The 26,406-nt window shown below is 44.9% G+C and overlaps 6 protein-coding genes across 6 annotated transcripts; 3 read left to right on the forward strand and 3 right to left on the reverse strand.

The window, feature by feature from the left end:
• The first annotated feature begins 5,866 nt into the window (after nucleotides 1–5,866).
• Nucleotides 5,867–10,350, forward strand: LOC128714428 (uncharacterized). Its single transcript, XM_053809303.1, has 6 exons — nucleotides 5,867–6,388; nucleotides 7,518–7,821; nucleotides 8,000–8,127; nucleotides 8,491–8,547; nucleotides 8,708–8,814; nucleotides 8,907–10,350. The coding sequence occupies exons 1-6, from the start codon at nucleotides 5,867–5,869 to the stop codon at nucleotides 10,348–10,350; spliced, it is 2,562 nt and encodes an 853-aa protein (XP_053665278.1).
• Nucleotides 10,351–12,504: 2,154 nt separating this feature from the next.
• LOC128712856 (uncharacterized) lies at nucleotides 12,505–17,643 on the reverse strand. The gene is made up of 2 exons (XM_053807725.1): nucleotides 17,329–17,643; nucleotides 12,505–17,259 (listed from the first exon to the last, which is right to left on the reverse strand). Exons 1-2 carry the CDS (start codon nucleotides 17,641–17,643, stop codon nucleotides 12,505–12,507), a joined length of 5,070 nt encoding a protein of 1,689 aa, XP_053663700.1.
• A 1,461-nt stretch (nucleotides 17,644–19,104) lies between these two features.
• On the forward strand, nucleotides 19,105–19,338 carry LOC128711650 (zinc finger protein 706-like). Its single transcript, XM_053806533.1, has one exon. It carries the CDS (start codon nucleotides 19,105–19,107, stop codon nucleotides 19,336–19,338), a length of 234 nt encoding a protein of 77 aa, XP_053662508.1.
• Nucleotides 19,339–20,063: 725 nt separating this feature from the next.
• LOC128713463 (zinc finger protein 706-like) lies at nucleotides 20,064–20,297 on the reverse strand. Its single transcript, XM_053808324.1, has one exon. The coding sequence runs from the start codon at nucleotides 20,295–20,297 to the stop codon at nucleotides 20,064–20,066; it is 234 nt and encodes a 77-aa protein (XP_053664299.1).
• Nucleotides 20,298–21,098: 801 nt separating this feature from the next.
• LOC128713696 (mediator of RNA polymerase II transcription subunit 20) lies at nucleotides 21,099–21,758 on the forward strand. Its single transcript, XM_053808559.1, has one exon. It carries the CDS (start codon nucleotides 21,099–21,101, stop codon nucleotides 21,756–21,758), a length of 660 nt encoding a protein of 219 aa, XP_053664534.1.
• A 75-nt stretch (nucleotides 21,759–21,833) lies between these two features.
• LOC128712857 (CDAN1-interacting nuclease 1) lies at nucleotides 21,834–22,787 on the reverse strand. Its single transcript, XM_053807726.1, has 2 exons — nucleotides 22,576–22,787; nucleotides 21,834–22,503 (listed from the first exon to the last, which is right to left on the reverse strand). Exons 1-2 carry the CDS (start codon nucleotides 22,785–22,787, stop codon nucleotides 21,834–21,836), a joined length of 882 nt encoding a protein of 293 aa, XP_053663701.1.
• Between the last annotated feature and the right edge of the window lie 3,619 nt (nucleotides 22,788–26,406).

Here is a 26,406-nt window from a genome sequence, read left to right on the forward strand (position 1 = left end):
GGCGCAAACGGGCGAACGGCGATCGCGGCGATGGTGGAGCGTTAAAGATGATCGGTAGAATTTCACCTTTCATCCACAAACGCACCCTGGGCCACTTTGCTGGGTGGGTTTACCAGCCTTTTTTCAAAGGGTTGCAGTGCTTTTCCCGTGCAACGAAACAAACGATCGACCAAGGGTTGGCAGAGTGCAACATGACGAAAGACAAAAGGCAAAAGCCCACATTACCCACGAAAAGGTGTGAAACGGTATTCATGATCACGCGTGCGCCACACTGTTGTCGATTATCAGTATTTTTTCAGCCTACCAGAAACAATTATCCGAACGATATTCTTTTCACGTGCAAATATACCTTTTCCCTTTCGTTGTGTGTCAGCGAAACGCGAAAGGCATCTTTGGCAAATGACGATAACGTGACGCAACATGCTCCCCTAATGCACTACCACTTTATTATTGATCGCCATGCGTTCATGGGAGTAGAGAGATGCACTTTTTTGTTTAATTTGTTTGTTTGCCCCTGTGCAGATGTAACGATTTGTGAAGCAAAAACAATGTTGCTCATCCATTTTTTTAATGTTATTTTTTTCTTCCCCATTAAGGCGATCGGAAAAATTTTCGAGTGAAACCGAAACGGTTTTCGAAAACAATTCTCACCTTTTGGGGGGAAGAGGTCTAACGGCTCTTTGCCAGACTAAAAAGGGCACCATCTAATTAGGGTGAATTGAAGATGAAAGTGGATCGGACGAGAGTTTACGCAAACTCTGCCAGCAAATGCGGATAATGCTGGATGGAAAACTTTGCCCAACCGGTTTAAATTTATAGTTTCCATCGTCTTCAGTCTTAAATGAACCGTGCGGCTGTGCTTAAGGGCAGATGGTGTGGAGCTTTTTTTTTTGTTTGGTCTGCCCTCCCAACGACGATTTCTCGACCGACTTCCCGTAATGACCATTAAAATCTGTCCATGCGGCCCTTGGTAATTTCGGACTACCGCATTGCTCCATCGACCCAACGCAAATGCATCAAAATGCCGATGGAGACAAACCTGACGGTGAAGACGTCTTCTAATTGGACGTGATTTATAGGGACCGAGGGCCACCTCCTCCTTTCGCGAATCAAGCAAAACCCCTGTACAGTTGAAGGTGTAATCAAATATTAGTTATTGCCCAAGCGCTGCTGGTATGCCAAGCGGTACGATATAATTTTAATTCCATTAGTCATTCGGTTTTTGCCTGCACGATGCTAAATGTGACGGATGATTTAGAAAGGCAAAATACCGAATATCAGCCGCAACCCTTTTTTCGTTCTCCCATCTCCATAATCTTATCTTCAATTACCACAACTGCTGCTCTTATAAAACAATACACCTATTTCTTTTTAATTTATTGTGTAAATAGTTGCGAAACGGCTAGCGCACGCAGGTTAATATAAACGTAGCCGGGTGTGTGCGGCCGCTGATTACAGGGCGGGTGTGGACTTAATGGTGGTTTTATACTTTTATACATTTTTATCACCCTTCCAGCACTGCTGAAGCTGCTCCCAAGCTTGCGTAAGCCGGTGAGCTTATGAGTAATTGAGAGAAATTTTTACAAAACAACTGTGTCGTGTTACAGCGGCCGGTACGGCAAGTGTAAAAAAATGTGCCCATTTGTAGGCAACATGTTTATTACATTGTTCAAAACATGGATGGAGGGTTCGTCGCTTGTTTTAGCCGTGTTAGCAATAGCGGTCATTTAAGTCTTTTGTTTTAAATTTTTTGTTTTTTTGAGGCGTGCTCTGGCAAATTCTCTTTTTTACAAACAATTCAAATATTTTTTAACTAAATCATAGATGATCTTTGAAATCTCTCAAGCATCGAATACTTCTCTTCAAAATGCAGTTAAAAAATATTCCACCTTCTTCACAGCATTTTGTATTACGAATTCATATAATTAACCATCTCAATCGTCTTCCACCTCATCGTGTAAGCGATTCCAATGTATTAAATTACATTCTATTTAACATCGCTTTCGGTCGGCATCTCAATAGGCCCTCCCCGGTATATAAACGACTTCCAAACAATTCCATCAAATAACAAAACAGCTCATCATCAGGCTGATCAGGCGCTTGCAACCGTGTTCGCTCGTTTGACGAATCGATTTCCGTACGCCTCCCAATTCCAAAACGTTACTTACACAACATTACGAATTAACTTCTAGTGAAATGAGAAAAAAAAATCCCGGCTCCAACTCCTGACTGGGCGTGTGGCCGCCTAAACTTCGATCGCGTGAGAGAAATTGAATTCGCGCCAGCTCATCTCGGAGTTTTGTTGGTGTGGCGTCTCCGAATTGGATATTACCCGGCGAAAAAATGTTTGCCCTCTGTCGAGGCCTTAATTGTATCATGAGTTAACACCTTTGCCAATGCGCTCCTTGCCTCGATCGTCGTGTCAAATCGAATCCAACCCCACAACAATCAACCGGCCTTCACTATTTTTTTTTTCCTCTCTAATTTACTAGTTTCCATTTTTCCCCTACAAAACTGGTGATTTATTTAGCTCGAAATGTGCATCATCACCCGAGGTGGTGCGGCCTCATCTCGTTTGTACATCTAAATCAAACAACCACGGTGCAACATCTGCTTTACGATTGTCCGCGTCCACTGTGCGAGCGCTGAAATGAAAACGATGCGAGCGCTTGTGTGATCGATCGTTACATTAAGCTTTTCTTTTAGTGGCGCGATTAATAGCCCCACTGGCGGTTGAAGCGGCTTGGGTCCGATAATGCGGAGCTGCGAAGTGAAGCAGGAACTATCACTTTAACCATGCGGTGCAAGCCTTTGTTCTCGTATTATCTTTGCCAACGCCATGTACTGGCACCGTGCACACTCGACAGGTGGCATCGCGTCCAGCCAAATGATTCAACAGTCCAACCAGAGCGGAACATATGTTTTATTGAGCTCCCTTTGGTGCGGCCATTTCCTTCCCAGCACTAGCTGCAGATCTGCGTGTGTTTGTTTGTGGTGTGATTTTTTTTTACGTTTTTGGTTTTCATGGCCACCCACACAGTCCTCCACAATGTAATCAAACAACCACGCAACTTTCCTTTTGATTTGCAATGCAAAACGATCGAACCGAAAATGGCGAAGGCTTTTTTTTAGTTTACATTTTCCGAATGGATAAATAGAAAATTATCTAATGGAAAATCTATATTTATATTTTTCCCCTCCAACAGCCTTAAAATGTGATCCAAATAGCAAGCCTAAAACATACTTAAACAGACTGCTTAAGCCCGAAACTTCGGCCCAAAAACCTCTTAACCATTGCAATGCGTGTAACTGCACTTTATTACCCTGGTTTGGAGGGTTTGTTTTCAAACCGTTTCACCCCCTAGCGATCTCTTCTTCCACGCGTAAACCTACACCATCTTAAACGTGGCCGGGTGAAGATTGGCGAACAAATGTAATGGAAAGCAATCAACTAACGAAACTGCGCACGGTACGGAAGTCGAAGCAAAATAGAAACATACGCACGCCGGTATTGTTGTTTTTTTTTCTGCACATCGTTCGTTTTACTACGTCCGATATTTGCCAGACCGATGGTCCGATGTGTTTGCCTCACAATTGTTTGACTAATGGGTTTCTGTGTCAGCGGAAGTCAGCGGGATTCGAATGGATTAATCGCACTAAATAGTGCTACGAGCGGGTAACATCCGATCGCGGCCCATGGGAACCTAGGAAAGGAAATAAAATTTAATGCATAAACGAGGCTTTCGAGGATTCTTTTTCTAGTAATCCGAGAGATGGTTTGGTGATCGTTGAGATGAATCCCTGTAATAGAATTAAATATTTATTTTCAATACTAAAATCAAAATAAAACATTTAAAGTAACCAATAAGAAATTAAAAGTTTCTGTTTATGTAAATCGAAAAAAAAACTAGCTTTCCTTTATAATGCTCTGATGACACTCAGCATTTAATAAATATAAAAACTCTGACAGATACAATAAACAACCACACTCGGCAGTTTTAACTCCATTCAAATAGAATAAAGAACACAACATAACGAACAAAGAAATAATTTTGCACACACACACAAAATCATCATTTGCATTAAAAAGAACGAAACACGAACAGAAAATCACTGCAACAATATGTCCGCGTTTGCTTCAACCCGGCACCATGCTACAGTGACTGCGTACATAAATTCGCCAACCGGGTTCGCTTGCGTTGTCGTTGCATGAAAAAAGGCGCAAAATTGTCACGCTACAGTCGAATGAAAACTTGATCTGTATGGCAAACTTCAATATTCAGCACGCCGCTAAGTGCGTTAGATGAGCGAGAGAAAATGCACACGATCAAGTGTCGGTGATCGTTCCGGGTCGGTGCATTATGCAAATCATAATTGTGCCAAATTTGTCTTCCAACCTTTAAAAACTCATTCCGCGCAGCGGCATATAATTGTACCCCCATAATTGCTTACATTAGGACACTGGTCCGGAAATGGATGCAATTTTTGCCACTTCCTTATCGACACCGGAGATGAAAAGGCGGGGTGGCACACTTATCAGCGATCGGGCGTGGTTCGGGTCAATTAAAGCAAACACGAACAATACGCGAAAACTTTCGCACCGATCGCTGCCGGGAATGCGGCACAGCGTGTACGTTTCGCGAAAACCATTAATCAAACAAATTAGCCTAGCTAAACAAAAGTGCACGCTGCCCCCGGTTCGTGGAAATAAAGGAAAATGATAAACTCATCCACCCATCCGTCCCGACCGCCCTAATACGCAGGCCACATTTCCCGCTAATCGTCCGCTTAACGAAACAAAAAACATTTGCAAGAAAAAAGAGTTTTCATATCGAAATGGGAAATCGGGAAAATCGGGAAACTTTCGCTTGCCATAAATCAGTGTTCGCACACACACAGACACTGGGGCGTTGATGCAAATTAGACGTGCTTCATCTTTAGACAGTCAAATTGATCTAAAGCTTGGCGTGATGTTTTGGGGAGAAAGCAATTAACCGCTGCGATTAAATTGGCACACAATTTTCAGCTCGCTTCATTAATGATCTTTACTGAATGCATTAATGATCGTGCACAACTTTATCAGTGAAAATTGATTCTAACAATATTATTTAAATCATTACATCACAGAGGAACGAAATCAAAATCTGCACGGTTTTTCCATTTGACCATCTTTGGAACTCGAGAGGACAAAATATGTTATGCGTTATTTTCTTCGAATTTTGCGCTCAAAACATATTCTTAAGGTTGACTATAATCATTTTATCACATTTTTGACATTTTGGATGGTTATTTTTCCGACTCGATTTTCCCCTAAAGGGATAAGCAATAGAAATAGATTTTAATGTCAAATGCTGGTATGTAATTGGCTGAAAAGATAAGAAACATAAGTTGTATATAACGTTATATACAGTATTATGTTATAAATTTTAAGTCATTTGCTTTTACTTAGAAAATAAAAATCCTGAACAGGGGAAATGTTTCGTATCGAACCTCTATAAGGTCAATTGGGCTTAACTCAACATAATTGTCCTGAAATTAAACTTTCTCACGACAACAATCCTTCCATTACATAATGCATCCAAAGAAAATGAATGTAGTATTGCCAACCAGCAAAATAACAAATTTGAATTTCTTCCAAGAAAACAAAACCCATCCCTACTGGATGCAACCATTTACGACAGCACATTCTCGTACGATTACGAAATAACACTTACAATCCGCTGTTTGCAGCGGAAACCGACCATGTTTTATCGATCAAATATTCACCAGCTGCCTTTTCACTCTTTCTTTCGATCCGCATGAACCTTCAACCAGCACAGCAAGGACGGAGTGTGCGATAAGTGCAGCGCAGCAAAAAACAAAAAGCATGGCACCCCAAAACTCGACCCTGATTCACAACGATTCTGCCGGGTCCGCAACCGTGCCCACCTCGGCCGAGGAGCTGAGCAACTTCAGCCCCATCCTACCGCCACGGAACCATCATCATCATCACCATCATCACCATCACCACCACCACCGTAACACCCACCAGCGCCAAAACCACCAACCATCCCGTGCCGAGGACAGTGAGGGTGGTCCGTTTGCTACGAGCTCGCTCGATGGAGATACCGCGGACGGGAAGCAAACGCTAAGCACGAAACCTACCACCAACACCAGCAATGACGTTGCTGGAGCCAAATGTACCACCACCACCACCACCAAGAGCACGACGACATCGGCAGGCAACGTTGCATCCACGTCGAGGGAAGGAAGTTTCCGAGCGGGCGGAGTGATTGCGGACCGGGAGTTGCAATCGCTGCCGGCCGGCTGGTCAGGATGTGAGACGTTACCGGAACCGGGCGGCCCGCGAACGTGTGGCACCGGCCGAGGCACCGTGAAGCGCGAGCTGGTGAGTTTGCGTGATTCCCTCCCAAGCGAGTCTATAATTTATCTCCCCTTCACCTGAAACATGTGCCATTATTAGAAGCCGTTGGATGCGCTTGTACTACTGCTATTATGCAGGTATACTGTGAGCCTTTCGGAATTATCCTTGCACAAGTACAAGCACGGTAATGTCGATGTGGCATTTAGTGAAAGTAAGAGGGCTGTCGGGTTGAACAAGAAGGAACGGGGTAAACTATTCTGGGAAATAGTATTACCTTGTTTGATCAATACAAGCCAATAAAAAACTGCTCCAGCTCGCGTAACATGGAGCTGATCACCTTCTAGCCAATGTGCTGGATAACACGCTACCGTCTGACTTTCGGTTTGGTATCCATTGGAGATGCTATTGGCAAACAGACAGTGGCAAATGGAACCTTGGCTCTTATATCCCTCTCTTCTGTCTAACTTTCTTGGAGGACTCTCAATTTCATGTCTGGTCCATTAGGTTCATATGCAATTAAAATAAATGTGGTTTTCAAAGTTTACAGTAAAAAAGTATTTCCTGAGCAATATTCTAATAATTTTCTTAGAATCAGATCATAGCAAGCAACAAAACTTACTCCGAAACAGTTTTAGTACTGCAAGTACTAAGAATCTTCATATATCATGACTAACAAACCATCGGATGGTTGCAAACGCCCAAAAGTATGCAATAATTAGACAGAATATTGAACTTCACAAGTTAGTCGAAATTCTCGCAAATCTCAAGGATTTTTGAGAACATGTTTCGTTCTTTCTGGAACTTACGTCTAAAATACAATCCATTGGAAAATTTTCGTGATGAGCATATATATTCCAGTGTTTTGTTCCAAGGATTTGACAAAAAGGACCCGAAATTGGGGAATTAAGTATGCATGCTGAATACTTCTCACAGTTTCTGTATTCATAATTTCTGACAGGGATTTGAATAAATTCTCGTTCATAACTAGATCCATTTTCTAATCCTTTTCCAAAAACTGGGTTCAAGCAATCATCCTTCGTTTAGTTGACTATTATAACACGCAATACATGCGCATGTTAAAACTCTATCCTACTCCGATTTCTAATCAAGGTATACTAATACTATTACAAATCCGTATTTTCTACATTTGCAGCTCAAATCGATTCCCTACCATAGCCACACACACGATGTAAAGCAATACGCCGAAAGCCTCGAAACCGACAGCAACGGAACCGACGACACGGACGACGCATACGACGGTACACCGGAGCCCCCGAATGATGGAACTCCGCAAACGTCAACCGAACCGGATCCTTCCGCCACCGACATTGAAATACCGATCTGGATCCGGGGCGAGGCACGGTTCGTGTCCGGCATCAACGGTACGACCACGTGCAGCAACATTATCCGGGCACTGATCGACGACGAAATCCAGAACGGAAATTATGGTCCGGAAGGTAGGAAGTTTGTCCCGGGGTTTATTTTCTTTTTTCCCGCCCCAAACATGTCCATTGCGAACATGATTCATTAGAATTTTAATTACACCATTCTTCTTCGCTCTTCCCACCCTGCGTCACTTCCCCGTGCCCGGCCGTTGCTCGTTGGCGCACGCGTTTGCCAACGGTATTTGCGCAGATGTCGCAGTGTCGCGTGACGTGAGCGATTACGTGATAATAGAACGATGGCGTGAGGTCGAACAGGTCCTGACTGGCGACACACGAATCCTGTCGATCTGGAACGCGTGGGGCGACGCCAAAAACGAGGTAAGCTACGAGCTCATACCCAGTGTCCCGGTTACCGGACTAATGCCACTACGGATGTAATCCTGTAAATGACGCCATTTATGGGCTATGCAGAGTGGTTTTGTTCGGTACTAGTACACCCACAAAAATTATCATCCAAAGATGTTGCGTGAGAGAGCCTCAGAAGCTTTCTAGTGCTAGCTGCCAGAAGAACGCAAGCATTGCCAAACGTCTCGCAGAGAACTCTGCTAATTTAGAACTAAAAAACTCGTACCTCATTGTATGTTACTCATTAAAACACCACATCTACCAGCGCTGCTAACATTTTATATGCCGCTATACATTCCGTTTTGCCCTTCTTTCGCTTTCTCCTCTTTGCTACAGGTGCAGTTCCGCTTGAAAATAAATAAAACTCACCTGGACAAAGGTACCGGCGGCAAGGTAAGTAAAAGCGAGCCATAAAAGCTAGCGATCGCAGAATGGGACCTAAACCCTGTTGCCTCGTATCAAAACCGCTCGTTCGACCATGATGGATAGCTTCTGAGGGTGCGCATTCATTCATCAACCTTCTTTCACGTTACTTCCTTTCCCAACTCCGCAGGAAATCAAATCGAAAAAGCAAAAGGAAAAAATCGGACTCATTAATCGCATGATGCGCAAGGTGCTCAAGCAAGGTGAAGCCATCCAGAATCATCTCTCGCAAATCAGGTAAGGTCATGGTGGCAAACCGGTTGGCAAAAAGGTTCGAAATATTTACGCTTTTTCTACGTTTGTTCCCTTCCTTCACCTTCCTTCACCAGTCAAAAGTCGACGGAGAAACGGCAGCAGGAAAAGTTCCGCAAGTACGTGCGCAAAAACTGCGGCAAGCATCTGATCATGGAGAACTTCCTGCACGATGCGGCCACGAACAATCTGTCCGACCTGTCGGTGGACGGTGAACCGCTGGTAACGGTGTCGCACGAGCGTGACGCCAAAGATGCCAAGGTGCGTCGCAGTACATTCCCCGGCAAGTTGCTCTTTTCCGCACGCAAAACAACGTCCGCCGGAGCGGGTGGTAAGCGGACGGAGGAAAGGGCAGGACGGGTGCTGAAGAACGTCCTGTTCGAATCGTCCGATACGCTGGCGGATGGGGCGAAGGCAAACGAGGACGAACTGTTGCTAGTTATTGACCACACGTCCGACAGTGACAGTGGTATCTTCACCAACAACCACGCTCACAGCCGGCGGGACACACTGCCGAAGCGGCCAAACTTTGGTTCGATGGTGGAGATCGACCGGTACACCAAGGATGTGGATGAGCTGGATGAGCTGGCGGAAAAGGAGGAACCGGAACAGGAGGAGGAACCATCCACAGCCAGTGACACCGCGAAACGCCAGCAGAAGTACCATCGGTCCAAGCGTCGGTACGATTCGCTGCGCTGTCACCATCAGAGCAGAAGACGCGACCTGGAGTATGCCCTGTCGGAGGACGATGGTGTGGCGTCATCTAGCGGTGGGAGGCGTTCTGCCGATCGTGACCAGGAGCTGGTCGAGCTGGTAAACGACAACGATGACGATGAGGCGGAGCACGAGCAAGACTTCACCCCACCGGTGGACGACTTCGAGTCGGATGACCAGTGCGAGCTGCGCCGGGGCACCTTTAACCGTACCTCGTTCCGGTTCGACCTCATCCGGCAGGAGATCGCGACCAAGATGGCGGAGATGCAGCATCTGCTCGAGCAGGAGGAAGAGTTGCTGCGACGGTTGAAGCTGAAGAGTGCCAAATTCCATGCCGAGAATCAAATCTACCGCTCGCACATTGGGCTAGATTTTCACGTCGAGCGACTGCAGCAATCGATCGATCGTTGCGCCAAGGAGATTATCGACATCGAGCAGCAGCTGCTGGAAACAAAGATGGAAATCGAAGAAAAGTCCCCGCTGATCGATAACCTACGCGCGCTGCTGGAAGCACAGGAAGCCGGCCAGTGCTACCGGGCTCCATACAAACATCCGCCGAACGATCGACCACCGCAGGAACAGCGGTACGGCATGACGACACACTTCCGTACCGGTTCGGTGGACGAAGCGGAAGCGCTCAGCGCAGACACGAGCTTCACCCATGCACCGGCGGCAGGATCACGCCACAGTCTCGCACAGCGCGCGTCATCGAAGCGCAAATCGGGAAACTCATCCGTGAACGAGTCGGTTGAGTTTGTGGACAATATTTACGAGTTTTGTGATAATAATCAAAGTTTTGTCGTTTGAGGTGAACACGACCCCACGCGACGGACAGCGCCAACTGTTGCTAGGTTTAGCATATGATTGCATAGTATGTAGAATTGCCAGTTCGGGTCTGCCCGGAGCTGGTGCACGAAGATATGATTGCTAACTGAACGCTTATGTACACGAGGTCTTATTTAAAACAACGAAAGTTACATATTTTTATCTGTTATACGATGCCCGTACCATGTCTCCGTCCCAGAAATCGGATGTTATATTTAATAAATATTTACCCAACAAAGTAACCAGAACTAGGTGCTGGGATATCTGAGATACAATCATTGTTTGGTTTATTGTTCATTACTGCTAAATATGTAAAACTCATCAGACAGGTTGAGTTATAAGTACGTACCTTAAGATATGCGATAGTATGTTCGATTCAGTTCTATTCCATTTTTGTAGTTTTCTTCTTATCAGTCGCTACAACCGTTACGTGATCGAACACCGTCGTCCGGTAATCCATTATCCTGGCCTTTCTGGCGGACGGCGAAACGCCATCATTCCATCTCAATTTGGGCTTACCAAGCATCCTCTGTTCATGTGGGCGACCTAAAACGACATTGCGGTCTGGATCGTCCGGTGTAATTGTCATGACGTGACCAGCCCACCAGAGCCTGACCATACAGCTCAAAGAGCTCGTAAATGTAGCAGCTCTCCCATGTGTCCTTCCACATATACTGGACCAACAATAATTCTGAGTATCTTTCTCGCGAACGCGAAAGGATTTCATGAGTTTTAGATATAGTCTCTGTTTCAGAGGCGCGTAACTTCTATGTAGTCTCAGCTTCGTTCGTCGCGACAGCTATTTTCAGTAGCGAAGTTTCCTCAGTCTGGTTTGCAGCCAGCACTTAACGCGTATCTCAACACCAATGTCGTTTTCGGTGCAGTCCCTTGCCCTGAGGTAGGTGAAATTTTGGACGACTTTGAATTTGCACTCACCTATCTGTGCTACCAACAAATTAAGTTTTACCTCGTTATTCCCGAGGACTTCCAACCCGAGGACTTCCGCCTCCCGCTCAATTCTTTGGTAAGCAGTGAGATGCAGATGATGTCATATATCATCGCAGTATGCCAAGCTCTGGATTTACTTATAAATGATGGTCTCCGAAGTTTTCCCCTCCGAGTCTCGGATGACCTTATCTAGGTTAAAGAGTAGATACGCTAACCCTCCAGCTCCTTGGCACAAACCCTCGGTGGTAGCAAAGGGCTCTCAGAGTTTTCCATCCACTATCACCTGGCATGTGACGTTGGCCATTGTCATTCGTACTAGTCTGGTAAGTTTGACCGAGATTCCAAAAGAGTTCAATGCGTCGTATATTTTTACCCTGGCTATTCTTTCGCATGCGGCCTTGAAGTCGATGAAGAAATGAAAAGAGTGTTACTACTGCTCCGCCATCTTCTCCAAGATCTGCCGTATAGTGAAGATCTGATTAGTGGTTGATATGAGCTGTAGTTAACCAATTTTAGGTAAGTTCAACTCATTATCCACGCAATATACTACTAGTCATCTTACGATCCCACACTACAGCAAATATATTCCATGATACCCGCCGATAATAAATAATTCCGTCAAAAACTACCGTACGTTCGGCGTTTGCATTCAACCTACTGTATAGTCGAAGCTGAACCTTCCTATTCGATCGTTACGTTTTCACATTTGACGGAATTAACAGCGTGTACCTTAAGAACTTACTTAACTTAAACTTAAACTTAAAGCAAGTTTTCGGCTTAAAGAATAATTTTCGATGTGTTACATCAATATCAACTTGTGCAAGTGCCATAAACTAGCCTATCTTCTTAAGTTAAATGGCAGATAACGTTATATAAAAAGTTGGCAGCAACCTGCTGTTCCCCACTTCGTATTTTCTATCCCTTATGCCCCTTTGTTCGTTCGCAAAACCTGGTGAAATATTATATATAATATATTTTCTACGTCCGCCTGGCAGGAAATCTACCCCATCGATCCAACGCTTTGCAGTGCTGGGAGTAAATCCTGCATGAAAATGGTCTGCTACGGTAACTAAAACAAAAAGCGTGTTACAAAACGGTATTAAGTCGGGTGCGGTCAAAATCAGCCTATCAATTACGATCGTTAAGTGCATGCTGATGATGCTGCGTCAAAACCAACCTTTCCGCTCTCTATTGGTGCATTCGACTTTCCAGACGGTGAAGAAACTGAGCTGCCGTTTGATGACCGCAGGCATCTGCCAAATGTAGAAACCTGTTTCGGCCGGACTCGTCCACCATTTCCGCCAGACCACATCCATGTGCATCACGAAAATCCTTTGCAATACAAGCTTCCATCAGGTAGAGAGCAAACGCAGGATCACTTTTATGCTCTATCGCGGCCGCTATGGCTGTATTTCCATTATTGTCCGCTAGCAACGGGTTCGCACCCTTATCCACTAGCAGTTTTATGGATGCAAGTTCGCAATCGTACATGATAGCATTGAACAGCACTGTATTTCCTCTCCCTAATCGTGCATTCATCGTGTGGGACAGATCTAGTGCACTACACAGCGGGAATACATCGTACGCACAGCACCAACCTTCAGTTCGCAAGAAATGTACGGTACGGGTGCTCGTCGATACCGTCGCATATACTGTGGACTGTTGAGCAAATAACGCATGCGAGATCGTCAGCAAATCGTGTAAATTTTCAACCAAAGAGGTAGTGTCTCGCATTTGCAGATTGCTGCCGGTGTTAAGATGTCCATTTGCTCCGTCGGGTGTAGCGAACAGAATAGACAACTCACCGATGTCGATCGGATAATCTTGCCACTGGGGCTCAGGTTTTTGTTGACGTAGTGTGCCTACCAAAGCGATGATTTCATCACAACCCCTCGTAAAGTGTTGTGCATGGTATTGGTCGTTACCACCGAACCACACAGTCGTCGAACCATTTCTGATAGCTAAATCACCAAGCACCAGCCCATCGCCTGCCAATGTTCGCATCAAACGAGCACGCGTTAGCAATTCGTGCAAAACTTTCAGCTCATCGTCTGCTGCCACTGCACAGCCTAATGCAGTTTTGCCATCATAAGGCATTTCAATGAATGCGATCCATCGCCAACGGTACAGCACATTCGCCAGTAGCCTGACCGGATCGGTGAGCTCTGTGCCGGGATGCGAAATAAACCCGTCGATTTGCTCCCATATTTCCCTCCAAAGAGGATGTCCGAACCCTTCTTCAACCGTGGCATGCAGAATCTTTGGGGTGTCGAGACAGCTGAACCCTAATGATTTGATTGCTTCGATCATTTCCTCCGATAAGGTGTCGTAATCCGACGCTACGGAAAACGGATGGTCTATGGACGGGCTGCAAAACGCTGAGCAGTTTATGCTCCTAATGCACCGGATGAGATCTATCCTATCGAGCCGGATGAGCATCAGCAACGTGCAACACTTATCGCCATTTCTGTCGTGGAAGATAACATCGGCAGCAGCATTATTGTCCAATAGCAAACGCACACAGTCCCAGTAATTGTTTGTGGTGGCGCGATAGAGTGGAACGGTTAGTAAAGTGCCATCCATTCCTGGCGGGTAGTGTTCGAGCAAATTTTCCAAAACACCAGCATTTCCATAGCAAGCCGCTGCCACATAGCATACCCACAGCGCCGAGATGGTTCCGCTGGTTTCGCGATTTAAAAAATATCCCATTACCTCATAGTTGGACACCTGCACCGCGGCAGTCAGCAACAGCTGCAGGTTGCTATCATCGGCCAGTGCAGGTTTCACTGCGTCATGTTTGAAAAAATCGTTCCAGTGCACGACGATCGCGAGCTCCACAGTCTTCGGGGCCATACGACAGCGCATTTGCGACAACAAAAGGCTTGCGGTTTGGTACATACCGCGCAACATTGCATGATGCAGAAGTTCATTCATCAGATTACCGTCAGCCTGAGTGGCGATTACACTTGCGGAGTCCTTTATCACCTGCCGGGCGCACTGTTCGTTTCCGTGGTCAAGCAACTCCTTTAGCACAGCTTGCCATCCTCTGCCTTGGCACCTTTGGCGTAAACTTTCTAGCGGCAGGTTGGGCCAGACTAAGAGTAAATCCGGTAGTTCGTTGTACTTGCTCATTTCAAATGCTTCTTCAAGGTTTCCCCGGTACAGTGCGCTCGTAAGTCTCCGTTGTGGGTTGCGGTAGTTCGCTTCAAAGGTAGGAAAGTAACGTTTCAACAGTGCAACAACGTTTGGACTGACCTGACCTAACCATTCTACCAAATTTGTTATCGAAAGGCGCGTTGTTGGATGGTAGCGAATATCCGGCGACCCGTAATAGAGACCCCTAATTTCGGCTCCCGCCATCATCAGCGCATGAATTCGTCTCACATCACCCGATACGAATGCGGCACGCAGCTCCTGCTGCTGGTCTATCCACCGTTTCGTGTCCTCCTGAGGCGGGAAGAACATCGACGGCACCGCTGGACGTTCAGCAAACAAACGAACCGATGTGCGAGCAAAAATGAATGCATTTATCACACACTTTTCCTCACCACTGCACGTCAGTATGTCGTACGACAGGGCGTCGTGTGCCAGATAGTTTCGGTAGCTTTTACCCTGTATCATCGGTATGGAGTGTTTGAGTGCTTCGAAGTTATCGCCGAAGTACTTCACGGCGAGCAACATTTGGCACAGCTCCACCTGCACGTACTCCATCGCCGCCAAAGCGTCGGATGGAATGGTTAGAAGCTTGGTGATCAGATCACCCACCGTACGTATTCCGCACTGCACGAGAACCGACCGTAATGTTTTACGCCGTTCGTCAAACATTTGCTGCAGCTCCTGTTGATCCCGCTGCCGTAGTTCATGCTCGCGCGCACTGTTCCACGGTTTTGCGTTGTCGCGTTTCACGCAAAACGCTTTCAACTCTTTCCACTTTATATCCAGTTGAAACACGTTCTGATAGTAGGGAACCAGCTTCCGGTTCAACTCTTGCCATTCTGTTTCGTTCACCGAGTGCAGCTCTACGCAACCGAGGGTTTCGATCAGCTTGCGCGTATGGTGCGCATAGTTATACTGACCCACCGATAATAATGCTTTTTGCAGTCTCGTGAGCGTTGTCGATGCGGCTAGCGGATTCAGCTGCAGCAGTTGTGGATTTTCCCATGCAATGTGCGACAGATTCGAAATATCGGCATCCCACGAATTGCACATTCGTTCGAGTGTGTCTGTAGGGTCGTACGAATCTAGCTTCCACGATAGCAGGCTTTTAATCGTGGCCAAATTGTTACAGCTGGTGCAAGTTTTTCGTACACTCTCGTAGTTAAACTCTGCCTCAATCGCGACCATTTCTTTAAGCTCTTCAATTATGGACAGTTGCATGTTAAACGAACGCTCCACCTGTGCAAATTGAGACGTCTGCCCAACTGGTTGCTGACGCACCTGCTGCAATAGTGCACCGGCTTGTTTATAATACTGCAGTACGTCATCCCACCAGTCTTCTTCCGCCGCACGCAAAACATCCGTCTCGCCGACGTAGATGAGCAGTGCGCGCAGCGATTCTAGTGTCTCGCATCGATACAGCATACCGTAGAAGGAGTGACGAATGTCAGCACCTATGGCAATTAGCAATAGCTCGAGCATCAAGCCAATAAGCCCCAAATGCTGAGGCATTTGCTTTAACAGTTGCCGCTCCGTGTCCTCCTTAACCTCCAGCCTGGCCCTTGATAGCTCGTGCGTGTACGTGTTCCGGTGCCAGTTGTTGATGGTTTTGAACTGATACATAAGCATCCGTTGCACTGCTGCCTCCACGCGGGTGTCGGGCATATTTGGAGTGTTTTTAGTATTGTTGATTGCCTCTCCGATAACGGTTAGCAAACGCTTGGCGCAAGCTGTAAAACGACTCATATTTGTTGTGTCGGCTCTTGCAAAAATCGATATACACTTGTGTATCTTTACCAGCGAATAGAATGGTTTCATTTGGCTGTAGCATTGCCCGATCGCTTCCATTACGCCGGGAGCTAGCGACAGATCGTTGAAATTGAACGTTTCGCCCGCAATGATGCTGGCCACGATCGTATCGGTGGGGACGTTCTGCCGCATTTCCGCCATTAATCGATTGCACACATTCTCCGGATGAACAACGCGATCCAGCCGGGTTTTTATCTTGCTAATCAACGCGTCCCTACTCTCCAACGCTCTGATTTCAACCATCTTCGTATCGCAATAGCTTGTTTCCGCACGCTTGAACACCTTCGCCACCTCTTTGGCCAGCTCGTGCTTGGCGCACTGTCCGCTAGCTTGCTTTTCACGAAAGTTGGACGCCATGTACTTTTTATTCTTGATATTCGACGCTTCTAGTGCTGCCACCATCTCATCGAACAATGCATCATATTTGCTATCGTTATGCATCACATCTGTCACGAACCTACTTATCTCCGGTTCGATCTTCGCCAGCTCATCTTTCACCCGTTCCAGCGCAGAAACAATCGGCCCCAAGCATTTAATCACAGTTCCTTTGCTTATCATGAGGCGATAGAAGCGATAATTGTTGGGTTCGTCATAGGTATTCATGAATATTGCCACGCAAAATACCGTCTCCCATATCGGCAGGTGCTCGAGGAATTTTTTGAACTTTAGAAAATACAGTTGGTTGTGTATCATGCGCAAACGATGCATAAATCGATCGTCCACGGCATCGTTACTAGCGTAATTATGCTTGATTATATCATTCCAGCAATCGCTTATCACTTGAATGCAACTCTTCCAGTCGTCTAATGTTTTCCCATCCGTCCAATTGCCCGTCAGCTTCCGGTACCCATAGTCCGCTAGTTTCCACCCTACATACAACCGTAGCTCTAGTAGGGGAATCCGCCTAGCATTCAAATGTATTATAGCAGTCGCTATGCTCTGGAACATTTGTTCTTCGTCTTGATCTTCGACATACGTCTTGAACAGCTCTAGAGAGTTTAGCTTCAGCAGCTTATAGCAAGCCGTTGCCTGATCAACACCGTTCACCACCACATCTAAGATGCGTTTAATGTGCAATTTATTATCTCTACATTCGAATGCCAAGCTAGCTAGCGCTGCTCGTCCGGTGCTATCAATTGTTTCGCAATCGTACAATCCACTATTCAGCATACATCGCACCGTATCAAGATGACTCACACCGCTTTGTATGCAACGAACTAGTGGTGATTGACCTTGAAGTGATTCGAATTCCAGGGCGGTTTCAATAGTCGATGTTTCTAAAAAATCGGCCACACACTGCTGATCGACTGGCCCATCAATAATCGATGAAAGCGGACAGTCACTATTTGTTACAACGTCCATTGTTGTTAGACCACGTTTTGCGTACGGCAGAAATCGACAAAAACTTCGCACCGATAGATTCAAATCTCTACGCTTGGAACAACGTTACACGATTGATGAAACGTTGTCCGACTTGCGATCGCACCACAGGTGTTGTGAGTAGTGTTGGGCATTGGGATTCGGATTGCATTCAGGGATTAGATTCAAATCTAGGATCGTCTGGAAGTCCGAATTTGGAATTGGATTAAAAACAAGACTCCATATGCAAATCTTTCGAGATCCGGATCCATATCTGGAATTGAGATCCTTGTGATTTATTACTTGAATTATATTATTCCCCATAAATGATTATTTTCTTAAATCTAAACAAAACATTTTTAAGGATAGAAGATAGATTCGAAAAGAATTCGAAGGATCGATCTCAAGGCGGATTCTGATCGGTCGGATTGATCCCTACGTGAAAACGATTCTTTTCTTCACAAAATGACGATGGGAAAAAAATTGTGTAACGGTCGATTATACCATAGTGCACAGTGAGCACCGCGACCCTCTGAAACGCCTATAAATATTCCGAGTTGATCCATCCAGGTAAGGTAATTTTCTACAATTTCTTTTTTAAGGTAAGAAGATTAAGCTCCCAATACAAAAAGTTGTACTAAAAACAAATAATGCACAATTTTAGACGTTTACAGTTTGGGACATAAACAGACGAAACTCTGTCCTGCGGTGTAGCATACATACCCAATGTTTCCATGAAGATAACTACAATTCCACGAGATATCCTCGTTAGTGTTTCTCTGTGAATCACGTTGTTTGCTCAACCTTTCTCTAAACACCGATCGAGGCTTAATACAGTAAATTGGCTTTTGTATTGCTTCCTTTTTCTCTTTCGAACAACAACCTGAAACGTCTAGGTTCTAGGTTATTTCTGGATTTCAATGTTCTTCAATTACCCAAAACTGAGTCGGCAGTCACTGTACGGACCCAAATGAAATTTGATACCGATCGTGTCGTGCTTAATTAAATTTAAGTTTAAACTCAACACACAACATGTTCGACACCCTTGGTTCAGAGCATCGGAACATTCCGTATAAACGGAAGCATACAACAACGATGCCGTCAAAATAAGCCTGTGTGGCTGTCACGAAATTCAGAGAGAAAATTTTGCATGCCAAGCACACGACTTTGTACATATTCCGTTTATTTCCCCCAAAACTAGTTACTAAAACGCACTTCCTAACGAAAGAGTAAGTATTTATCGCATAAAGTCGTCTAATAGCAAACAGTGAACATAGGAAACCCACGCCAAACTCCAGTAGTGGGCCGTAAACCAGCAAACACGATGCTTGGGAAAACCATGACACAATCCATACACATATCGGAGGTGTTCTCGAAATTGCGTCTCCCACCACCGATCTCCAGCACTAGCGAAACGATACACACTCTAACCGGATTGCATACGTTTTCCCTTTCATTGCAGCAATGGCGCGCGGACACCAGAAGATCCAATCGCAGCAGAAAGCGCAAGAAAAGGCCGCCAAGATGAAGAAACAGCAAGGCCATGGTTTGAGCGATCAGATGAAGGCGGCCCAGAAAGCGCTCGTGTTCTCCTGTGCGGTCTGCAAATCACAGATGCCTGATCCGAAAACGTACAAGCAACACTTTGAAAACAAGCATCCCAAAAACGATCTCCCTGCGGACCTGAAAGATGTCTAAGGAACGCCAGCTGTTACTATTGCGCGTCGCGTCCATGTACGCAGTACCACTATCCAAAGAGTGCCGCAGGTTGCGAAGGCAAAGCATTCTTTGTTTAGGTGAACTATGTCCCTCCAGTTCTAACCAACCGCACACAGGCATTGTTTGTCGTCTTCAATCAGTTTGATTTCGAGCCCGAAATTAAGTAGAGAATTTAATGCACGCATCGTTAGGGCAAAAGGCATGCTTCTGTTCGGTTCTCTAGGATACAGGCAGGCTACCACCATTCTTTATTATTCTGAACAGCAACTCTTTGATAATGTAACGATAAAGTAAACTAATAAAGCCGTTGACATTTTTTGAATAACTTTCCTATGTACAAAGAAGTTTGGCAATGTCCCGAAATGAACAGCGTAGAACCAATTCGTATGGTTGTGTATATGATTAATCTTTATTTAATACTCTCATCGGTCAGGTAATATGGAAAGCGTTCCGAAAAGTGTTTTCTAGAACAACGCCCGATTGGAATTCAACGATTCCATTTATATACACCAGTCATCGTGAAAGAAACACAATTCTGGACATCCATCGGAAACAACTGAAAAGGACTGTCTGTTGCAAGAAGGAGCAAAAGCTCCAATGAACTTAAGATTTACATGCCGCTGAACTAGTAGAAAAAAGTATCATCGTTGAAGCAATTCACGGAATCGAACTTCTCGGATATGGGTCGGTCCTGTCACGTCCTGTTACACATCCGCCAACTCAGCAGGCAGCTCTGACTTTGGATGCTTGTTTTCAAAGTGTTGCTTGTACGTTTTCGGATCAGGCATCTGTGATTTGCAGACCGCACAGGAGAACACGAGCGCTTTCTGGGCCGCCTTCATCTGATCGCTCAAACCATGGCCTTGCTGTTTCTTCATCTTGGCGGCCTTTTCTTGCGCTTTCTGCTGCGACTGGATCTTCTGATGACCACGAGCCATTTTTACTCTGAAATACAAACCATGCAAAGCATTAGTTGTTTGTGTATGATGATTGTATCATGATTTCAGCATTGGAACAATTATTCCAAGTTCGGGTTTAAAACACGCTTACCAGACAGCAGTTGAATTTTACACCTTATTTTTGTGAAAATACAACACAGCCCGATTAGCTATACCAGATACAAATCTCGAACGCTTTGTAAATGGCTGTCAAAAGCATCACCGCGCTCCGCTGCTGCACACAGGATCGTTGATTTTTTTTACTTTTACGGGGCAGACACGACAAAATTTGTTTTTTATAGTTCAATACATCAACAGCACGGTAAACTTTCAACAAATGAAGCTCAAATATTCACCTAGATCTCTATTCTTCCCGCAATTGTTTCTAGCCTCAGCTCTGAATCGACTTTTATTTATGCTGTCAAAATGCAGCCTGCGCGCGTTCGATGCACAAAATGTTTTGTTGTAACAGTTTTTTTTTGTTTATATTTAGTAATTCATTTACAGTTCCGAGAGCAAAATCTAAATCATTTATAGTAAAAATAATGTCTTCATTGTTAAAATGACCTAAACAATATTTGCATCATAAAAAGTGCATTCCATGGACCAAACTGACAGCATGCACGTCGATTTCGAACACCTTTTGGTGCGTCTATTTACCTTGAGTACCTTGACATTTCTCATTTTAGCATCGGTAAACAATAAACAAATCCGCCGGAGCATCATTTCTGCCGAGCCGGTTGAAATTTCTTTTTTTACCAAAATCAGCCACACCATTATTTTTCCTAACATCTACAGACAATGGGTGTGACCGTTTTGCAACCGTACCCGGTGGAAAACAAATCCGGTGCTCAAACGATCGAGTTTCTGCTAAAACGCGTTGTGGCTCTTGGTGCCGTACCCGCGGGACAGTTTCTGGTTGATTGTGAAACCTACAGTTCCAACCCACAGCTGGGTCCACCGAAAACTGTGCACATTCTGCATAACTCCGAACAACCAGCATCCGTCTTTTCGATACTGGACACCGGTACTAAGCAGATACCGCTCGTTACGGATGGGTTGTTCGATCTGCTAATGACACGCATCGCTCCAGCCTATACCTCTAAGAAGCAGACGAAAATCGAATCGAAAGGACAACGGTTCGAGTTTGGAGACTTTCTGATCAAACTGGGCAGTGTGACAATGAGCCAAAATTTCAAAGGCGTACTGGTGGAGGTGGAATATCGTCCCTGTCTCGTGCCGGGCAGTTGCTGGGAGCTAATGAGAGAGTTTCTTCAAGGATTCCTTGGGTCGAACGTGTCGAACTCGATGCCCGCCTACTTCACTCAGCGTTCCAGCATCAATCCGAACCATTCCAAAGCGAACGAAATCTATCAGCCCATTGATACGATCAATCAGTACTTGGAGCACTTTACAACCTACCGAAAACAGACCATGGCACCCGTTGGTACTCGTCCTTAACGGGTCGAGTGAAAGTCGAACACTGTGTGAAATACATTTTAAAATAAGAATGCATATATTTAGTTTCCACTTCCATTAACTATCACCATCTCGGTGCTGTGTTTCCTCTTCGAATACGGGTAAATTAAACTTTAGAAATTCCATTTCATCTTCTGTGGGAAATCCATCGGTTACTATCACGTAATTGCCGTTTTCCGGACATTCAGCTATACTCTCTAGGTAACCAAACCAGTATATAACGATGCCCGGTCCGAATCGATTCCCATAGCTTGACAACTGATCCTTGACGTACCGTTTGTGAGAATCCATATCCCCGAACGATGCCTTACTCTCGATCCAATTAACCACATGCCCACGGAACATAAATGGAACTGCCATTTTCAGGTCCGGCGTTTTGTCGTACCCCGTGCGACGAAGATGTCCCTCATCGTAGAAAACCATACCTGCTTCTCGGGCCATCTTCTTCAACCGTACCTCGTACTCTTCGCCGATAAACCTTCGCACTAGGTCGGTGATTGGACCATCCATCGTTTCACTGTACAGACAGTAGCTCACATTCACTGCCAGCAACGAGTCTGGAATCAGATCGGGCATTCGCATCATTTCGTTTATCTCCGCTTTCGATAAGTCTGGAAAACATTTCGATAGTAAGATGCGACACAGCACCATCGACGGTATCCGCCATTCGATAGCCATTTTCTGCAACACATCGTGCGCTAACGTTTGTTTGGCGGTGGTTTGATACCTGTAACGAAACCGAGTGAAAGCTTTTATCCAGCAAATACTGCATACTGAAAACGGAAACATTGACACTTACTCTTTAACGAGCGAAGCTGCTTTGGCGATTATTTTGGAATGGTTCGACTTGACGCGCTGTATTACCTCTTTCCCAATAATGCTACCAAGCGTATCCGATGAGTACTCGGGAAATTTGGCCTCCAGCTCCAAGTTGCAATTGATGTACAAACCATTGTAGTTGCGGATAAAGTTCTGTATTTCGGTGAATCTGCTAACACTTATTACGACCATCTTGATTCTCTCGATTTCTAATTCATACAGAACGAGTGTAGACTTTGATTGCCTTCTCAATTTGCTTGCCTACAGAAATCAGCTTCCAGAAAGGTAAACAAACAAACCAACGGGTATTGACAGTCGACGCCAGGTACAGCAATGCTGAGGTGTCTACAAACGAGTTTTTTTTCTGTTTGAGTGATCATAAATTAAAATGGTACTGGTACAAATAAAACATAGACCACAGATTATGCTAATAATTTCATGAAATCTTCACAAATGTTCAAACCAAGAGTAAAAATGAGATTTGAATTGAACCAAAATTTGTCCGTTGCCATTTAATTCAAATATACGTACAACTGTCAAAAGCAATGCAACAACGCAGGCCATAGATGAAGTTTGACAGTTGCATACCAACACTGTTTTGGAATGGAATCAGCCAAATACCTTTACAAATTCCATAACTGTGCTATAACGTTTGCATTTACCTAGAATATGAATTATGATGAGGACCGAATCAACATGCAATATAAATCAGCATTCAAAGAAGAGCAGAGACTGTCATATATGACGCAATATTTCTACTCGCTGCTGTCAACATTGCCTTCATGTACCGAACTCGCTTTCTGATAGTTTTCCTTCCCGAGTTCGTGTACCATTGGTTATTTTCACCGTAGTTCCTCAATGTTGTCGCTCTACTAATGAGCACGCATTCAAATCGCCTTGGTTTTTTCACGGAATAGTACGCGTGTTTGTGCCCGTATGTATTACCCAGGTTTGTAAGTTTCGTATGCTACATGTTCTGCATTGCGCTCCCGTTACCCGCTTACTTCGCGAGAAGCATCTGGTGGCAATGTGCGGTGAAGGTGAATAATGGTGCGTCGACATTTTGGTCGGCCTTCCAAATTCCGTCACCGCCTATTGAGATTGCGGAAGAGCATCCTCCTGAAAATAGCCCGTTTACATCAGCGATGTGTTGCAGTATTCGTGTGGCCTATGCCTACTAGTGAATGTCGTGTGTGTGTGAAAAGCTTTTTCCTGTCTGAAGAAAAAAAAAAAACAGAAAATTCTGCTTGCAATTGATTTGCTAGCCTGGTGATCCAAGGCTCCATTGCTCCACGGTCGGTCGGGAGTTTGTGTGTAAGTTTGTGTGCATGTCCCGTACAATGGCGTGGCGTGGTGCAGTGATAAAATTCCGTAGGAGAAAACGAAATTAGTACCATCTTCATCTAGCAGGCATAACCCCACCCCGAATATAGTCAATACGGAGAAGCTTCATTCCTCAGTGTCCCAATGGGTGTGTTCGTATCACGAGAGGCGTCAATGGAGGGCCCAAATTGCCATATTAATGGCCGCGGAAGCTTGCAAACGAATGCCTTGCCAATGCAAGGTGCGTTGCGTGTGATTGTGTGTTTGTGTTTGTATGTGCACCGTGCAAATGTTCCGAAGAAGTTAAGAATGCGGAGACAGTCTCCAAAGGCGTATAATGGCACAGCATTGCTGTCTTTTCCCCACTGGCCGTTGAATCTATCCTGCTGCTTAAGTGTTCACAACAATAGCGACAATTAAACAAACAATACGGCACAGATACCAATCGACGTGAGTGCAAAGAACGACGATGACTCATTTGTTGTGTTTCGTTCAGCGGTCACAAGGTCCCTTTCGCTTCGAACTGCAAATAGTAATATTTGTCCGTACTGTGTATCTAACCTGTAAGCCTGTTGTGGATATTTTCTGTGCAGATCATCTCCTAAGCGATGGGTTTGTATAACAAATCAATCCATGCAACCGTCGGCACACCACCGTTCCAAGGTTCCTTCTTTCGCCTCCTGCGTTAATGCGACATGTATTTTTATGAAGGCAGTGGTCCCAATAGCCTTTAAATCTAGTTGCTACATTCCCCAAAATACGCTTCTAACCAAGGCTACACCGAAAAATGTCAGAACACACGGTATGTCGAGAATTAGTAGTGTGGTTTGTCTCTTCACAAACTTGTCCTGTCGATCAAGCCCTCGATCTGACTCGCATCACTGTGGGCGATGCTGTAGGGCACATGCACCAGCACAACTTAAATGTCTTTCAGTGCGAACCAGGAACCAGGAAACTAAGAAGAAAGACACATAGTTTTGAAGACAGTTTTCTTCCTGCCTGCTGTAATGCACGCGGTTCCATCTGGGCTTATTTCTGTTTGTTCAGTGCCACTGCAAACCGCGGTCTATACTCGGCATCCGACATCATGCATCGCATTTTGCCTTGAAACCATTAGAGAGAAAGCCAATGAAATAACTGCGATGGGTCGCTCGATGACGAAAAAGATGCTGTTGCTGTCTCGTGTGTCTTCAATGGGGAACACGGCACGGTTGACGGGCTGGGAGATACACCGGAGGCATGCACAACACAACCTGCGAAACTTCCCTTCCGAGCATGCAACCATGAAGCAGATGATGAGATCATCGTGCACCGTGTAGCGAATGGCTACAAGTTCAGGGTGCACCTGAACCCTTCACATGGCGAAGACGGAGAAATGAATCGATAACGATTTCTGCAACCTTTGGATGGTACCAAATAATATACGTTCATTCTGTCCGGAACCCATTTTAGAAGTGTGGAACAAAAGCAAAGTGTTCCAAATTCCACTGTGGAAACTGTCAAGCGAAATAGCTCTTATTGATTGATCCTCCATTGCGCAGAGTGCAAAGTGCATATCTGCTTGCTTACCACCGAAAGCTGTTGTGTGTATATCGGTACTGACAAGAATGACGTCGACAGAAGGCAGACACTACTGTGAATTTAGCAAGTTTATCGACTAATGGATAGAAATAGATAAAATTACTGGTGTACCCGCTACCACTGAGAGGAAGAACGGCACACGGCCATAATGTCATCAGTACGAAAATAGTCCCTGTAAGCGATAAAGACACTCGTCGCACGTCAGTAAACCTGCCACAATCGGGATTGGAGTTTAATGGCACACGATTTTACATTGATATAGAGCATAGATTGCATTAATTGTGTTTTATTTATGTATTTATTGTTTTAAATTCAGGGAATAGTTGCTCCTTGTCTGACTGTTCATTAGTTTATCCAAATTCAATAATTATATATGAAAATACATGGATGGAATTTGTTTGATTTGTATCATCGAAGTACAATTTTTTAGATTTGGGTCTCTACAACCATTACCGTTATAGACGTGTCTTTGGAATGACTGGATTTCTGTGACATATTCTTAATTATTCTTAAACTGAGCAGCTAGTTCTTACTGGGAGCAAGATCCGCGCGTTAAATCGTGCTGTGATTTTGTTATGTATTGACCAACTTAGTTGATATAAGATGTAAGACATTTGCAAATCATTAAACATTACCATTAAATGGCACACTGAAAGCAAGTTGTTGAATGTCATTATTATACTGGAGCTAGAGCGAACGATATTTCCATATTTGCCCTGGTGTGGTACCCATAAGAATAATCTGCTATCCGACTGCTACTCTTAACGTTTGTGGAGTTTTGTGTTTAGTTTCATAGCGTTATAAGCGTTATTTAAGCAGTTGGCCCATGGCCAAGTGGGACATTGCACTTTTCGGCGTACATATTTCTCACCGTTCTATTGAACCGGAACCATGACGGGAACCAAAG

The sequence above is a fragment of the Anopheles marshallii genome, chromosome 3, assembly GCF_943734725.1.
Source record: "Anopheles marshallii chromosome 3, idAnoMarsDA_429_01, whole genome shotgun sequence".
Taxonomy (NCBI): Eukaryota; Metazoa; Arthropoda; class Insecta; order Diptera; family Culicidae; genus Anopheles; species Anopheles marshallii.

Excerpts from the sequence above, each read along its gene's own strand:
- LOC128713463 (XM_053808324.1), bottom strand. The coding sequence starts at position 20,297 with ATGGCTCGTGGTCATCAGAAGATCCAGTCGCAGCAGAAAGCGCAAGAA.
- LOC128713696 (XM_053808559.1), top strand. The coding sequence starts at position 21,099 with ATGGGTGTGACCGTTTTGCAACCGTACCCGGTGGAAAACAAATCCGGT.
- LOC128712856 (XM_053807725.1), bottom strand. The coding sequence starts at position 17,643 with ATGGACGTTGTAACAAATAGTGACTGTCCGCTTTCATCGATTATTGAT. Across the intron at positions 17,260-17,328 it reads AACGCATCTTAGATGTGGTG|ACGTATGTCGAAGATCAAGA; the intron begins GTGAACGGTGTT and ends GAGCTGTTCAAG.
- LOC128711650 (XM_053806533.1), top strand. The coding sequence starts at position 19,105 with ATGGCGCGCGGACACCAGAAGATCCAATCGCAGCAGAAAGCGCAAGAA.
- LOC128714428 (XM_053809303.1), top strand. The coding sequence starts at position 5,867 with ATGGCACCCCAAAACTCGACCCTGATTCACAACGATTCTGCCGGGTCC. Across the intron at positions 8,128-8,490 it reads GGGGCGACGCCAAAAACGAG|GTGCAGTTCCGCTTGAAAAT; the intron begins GTAAGCTACGAG and ends TCTTTGCTACAG. Across the intron at positions 8,548-8,707 it reads ACAAAGGTACCGGCGGCAAG|GAAATCAAATCGAAAAAGCA; the intron begins GTAAGTAAAAGC and ends CCAACTCCGCAG.
- LOC128712857 (XM_053807726.1), bottom strand. The coding sequence starts at position 22,787 with ATGGTCGTAATAAGTGTTAGCAGATTCACCGAAATACAGAACTTTATC. Across the intron at positions 22,504-22,575 it reads GCAGCTTCGCTCGTTAAAGA|GTATCAAACCACCGCCAAAC; the intron begins GTAAGTGTCAAT and ends GTTTCGTTACAG.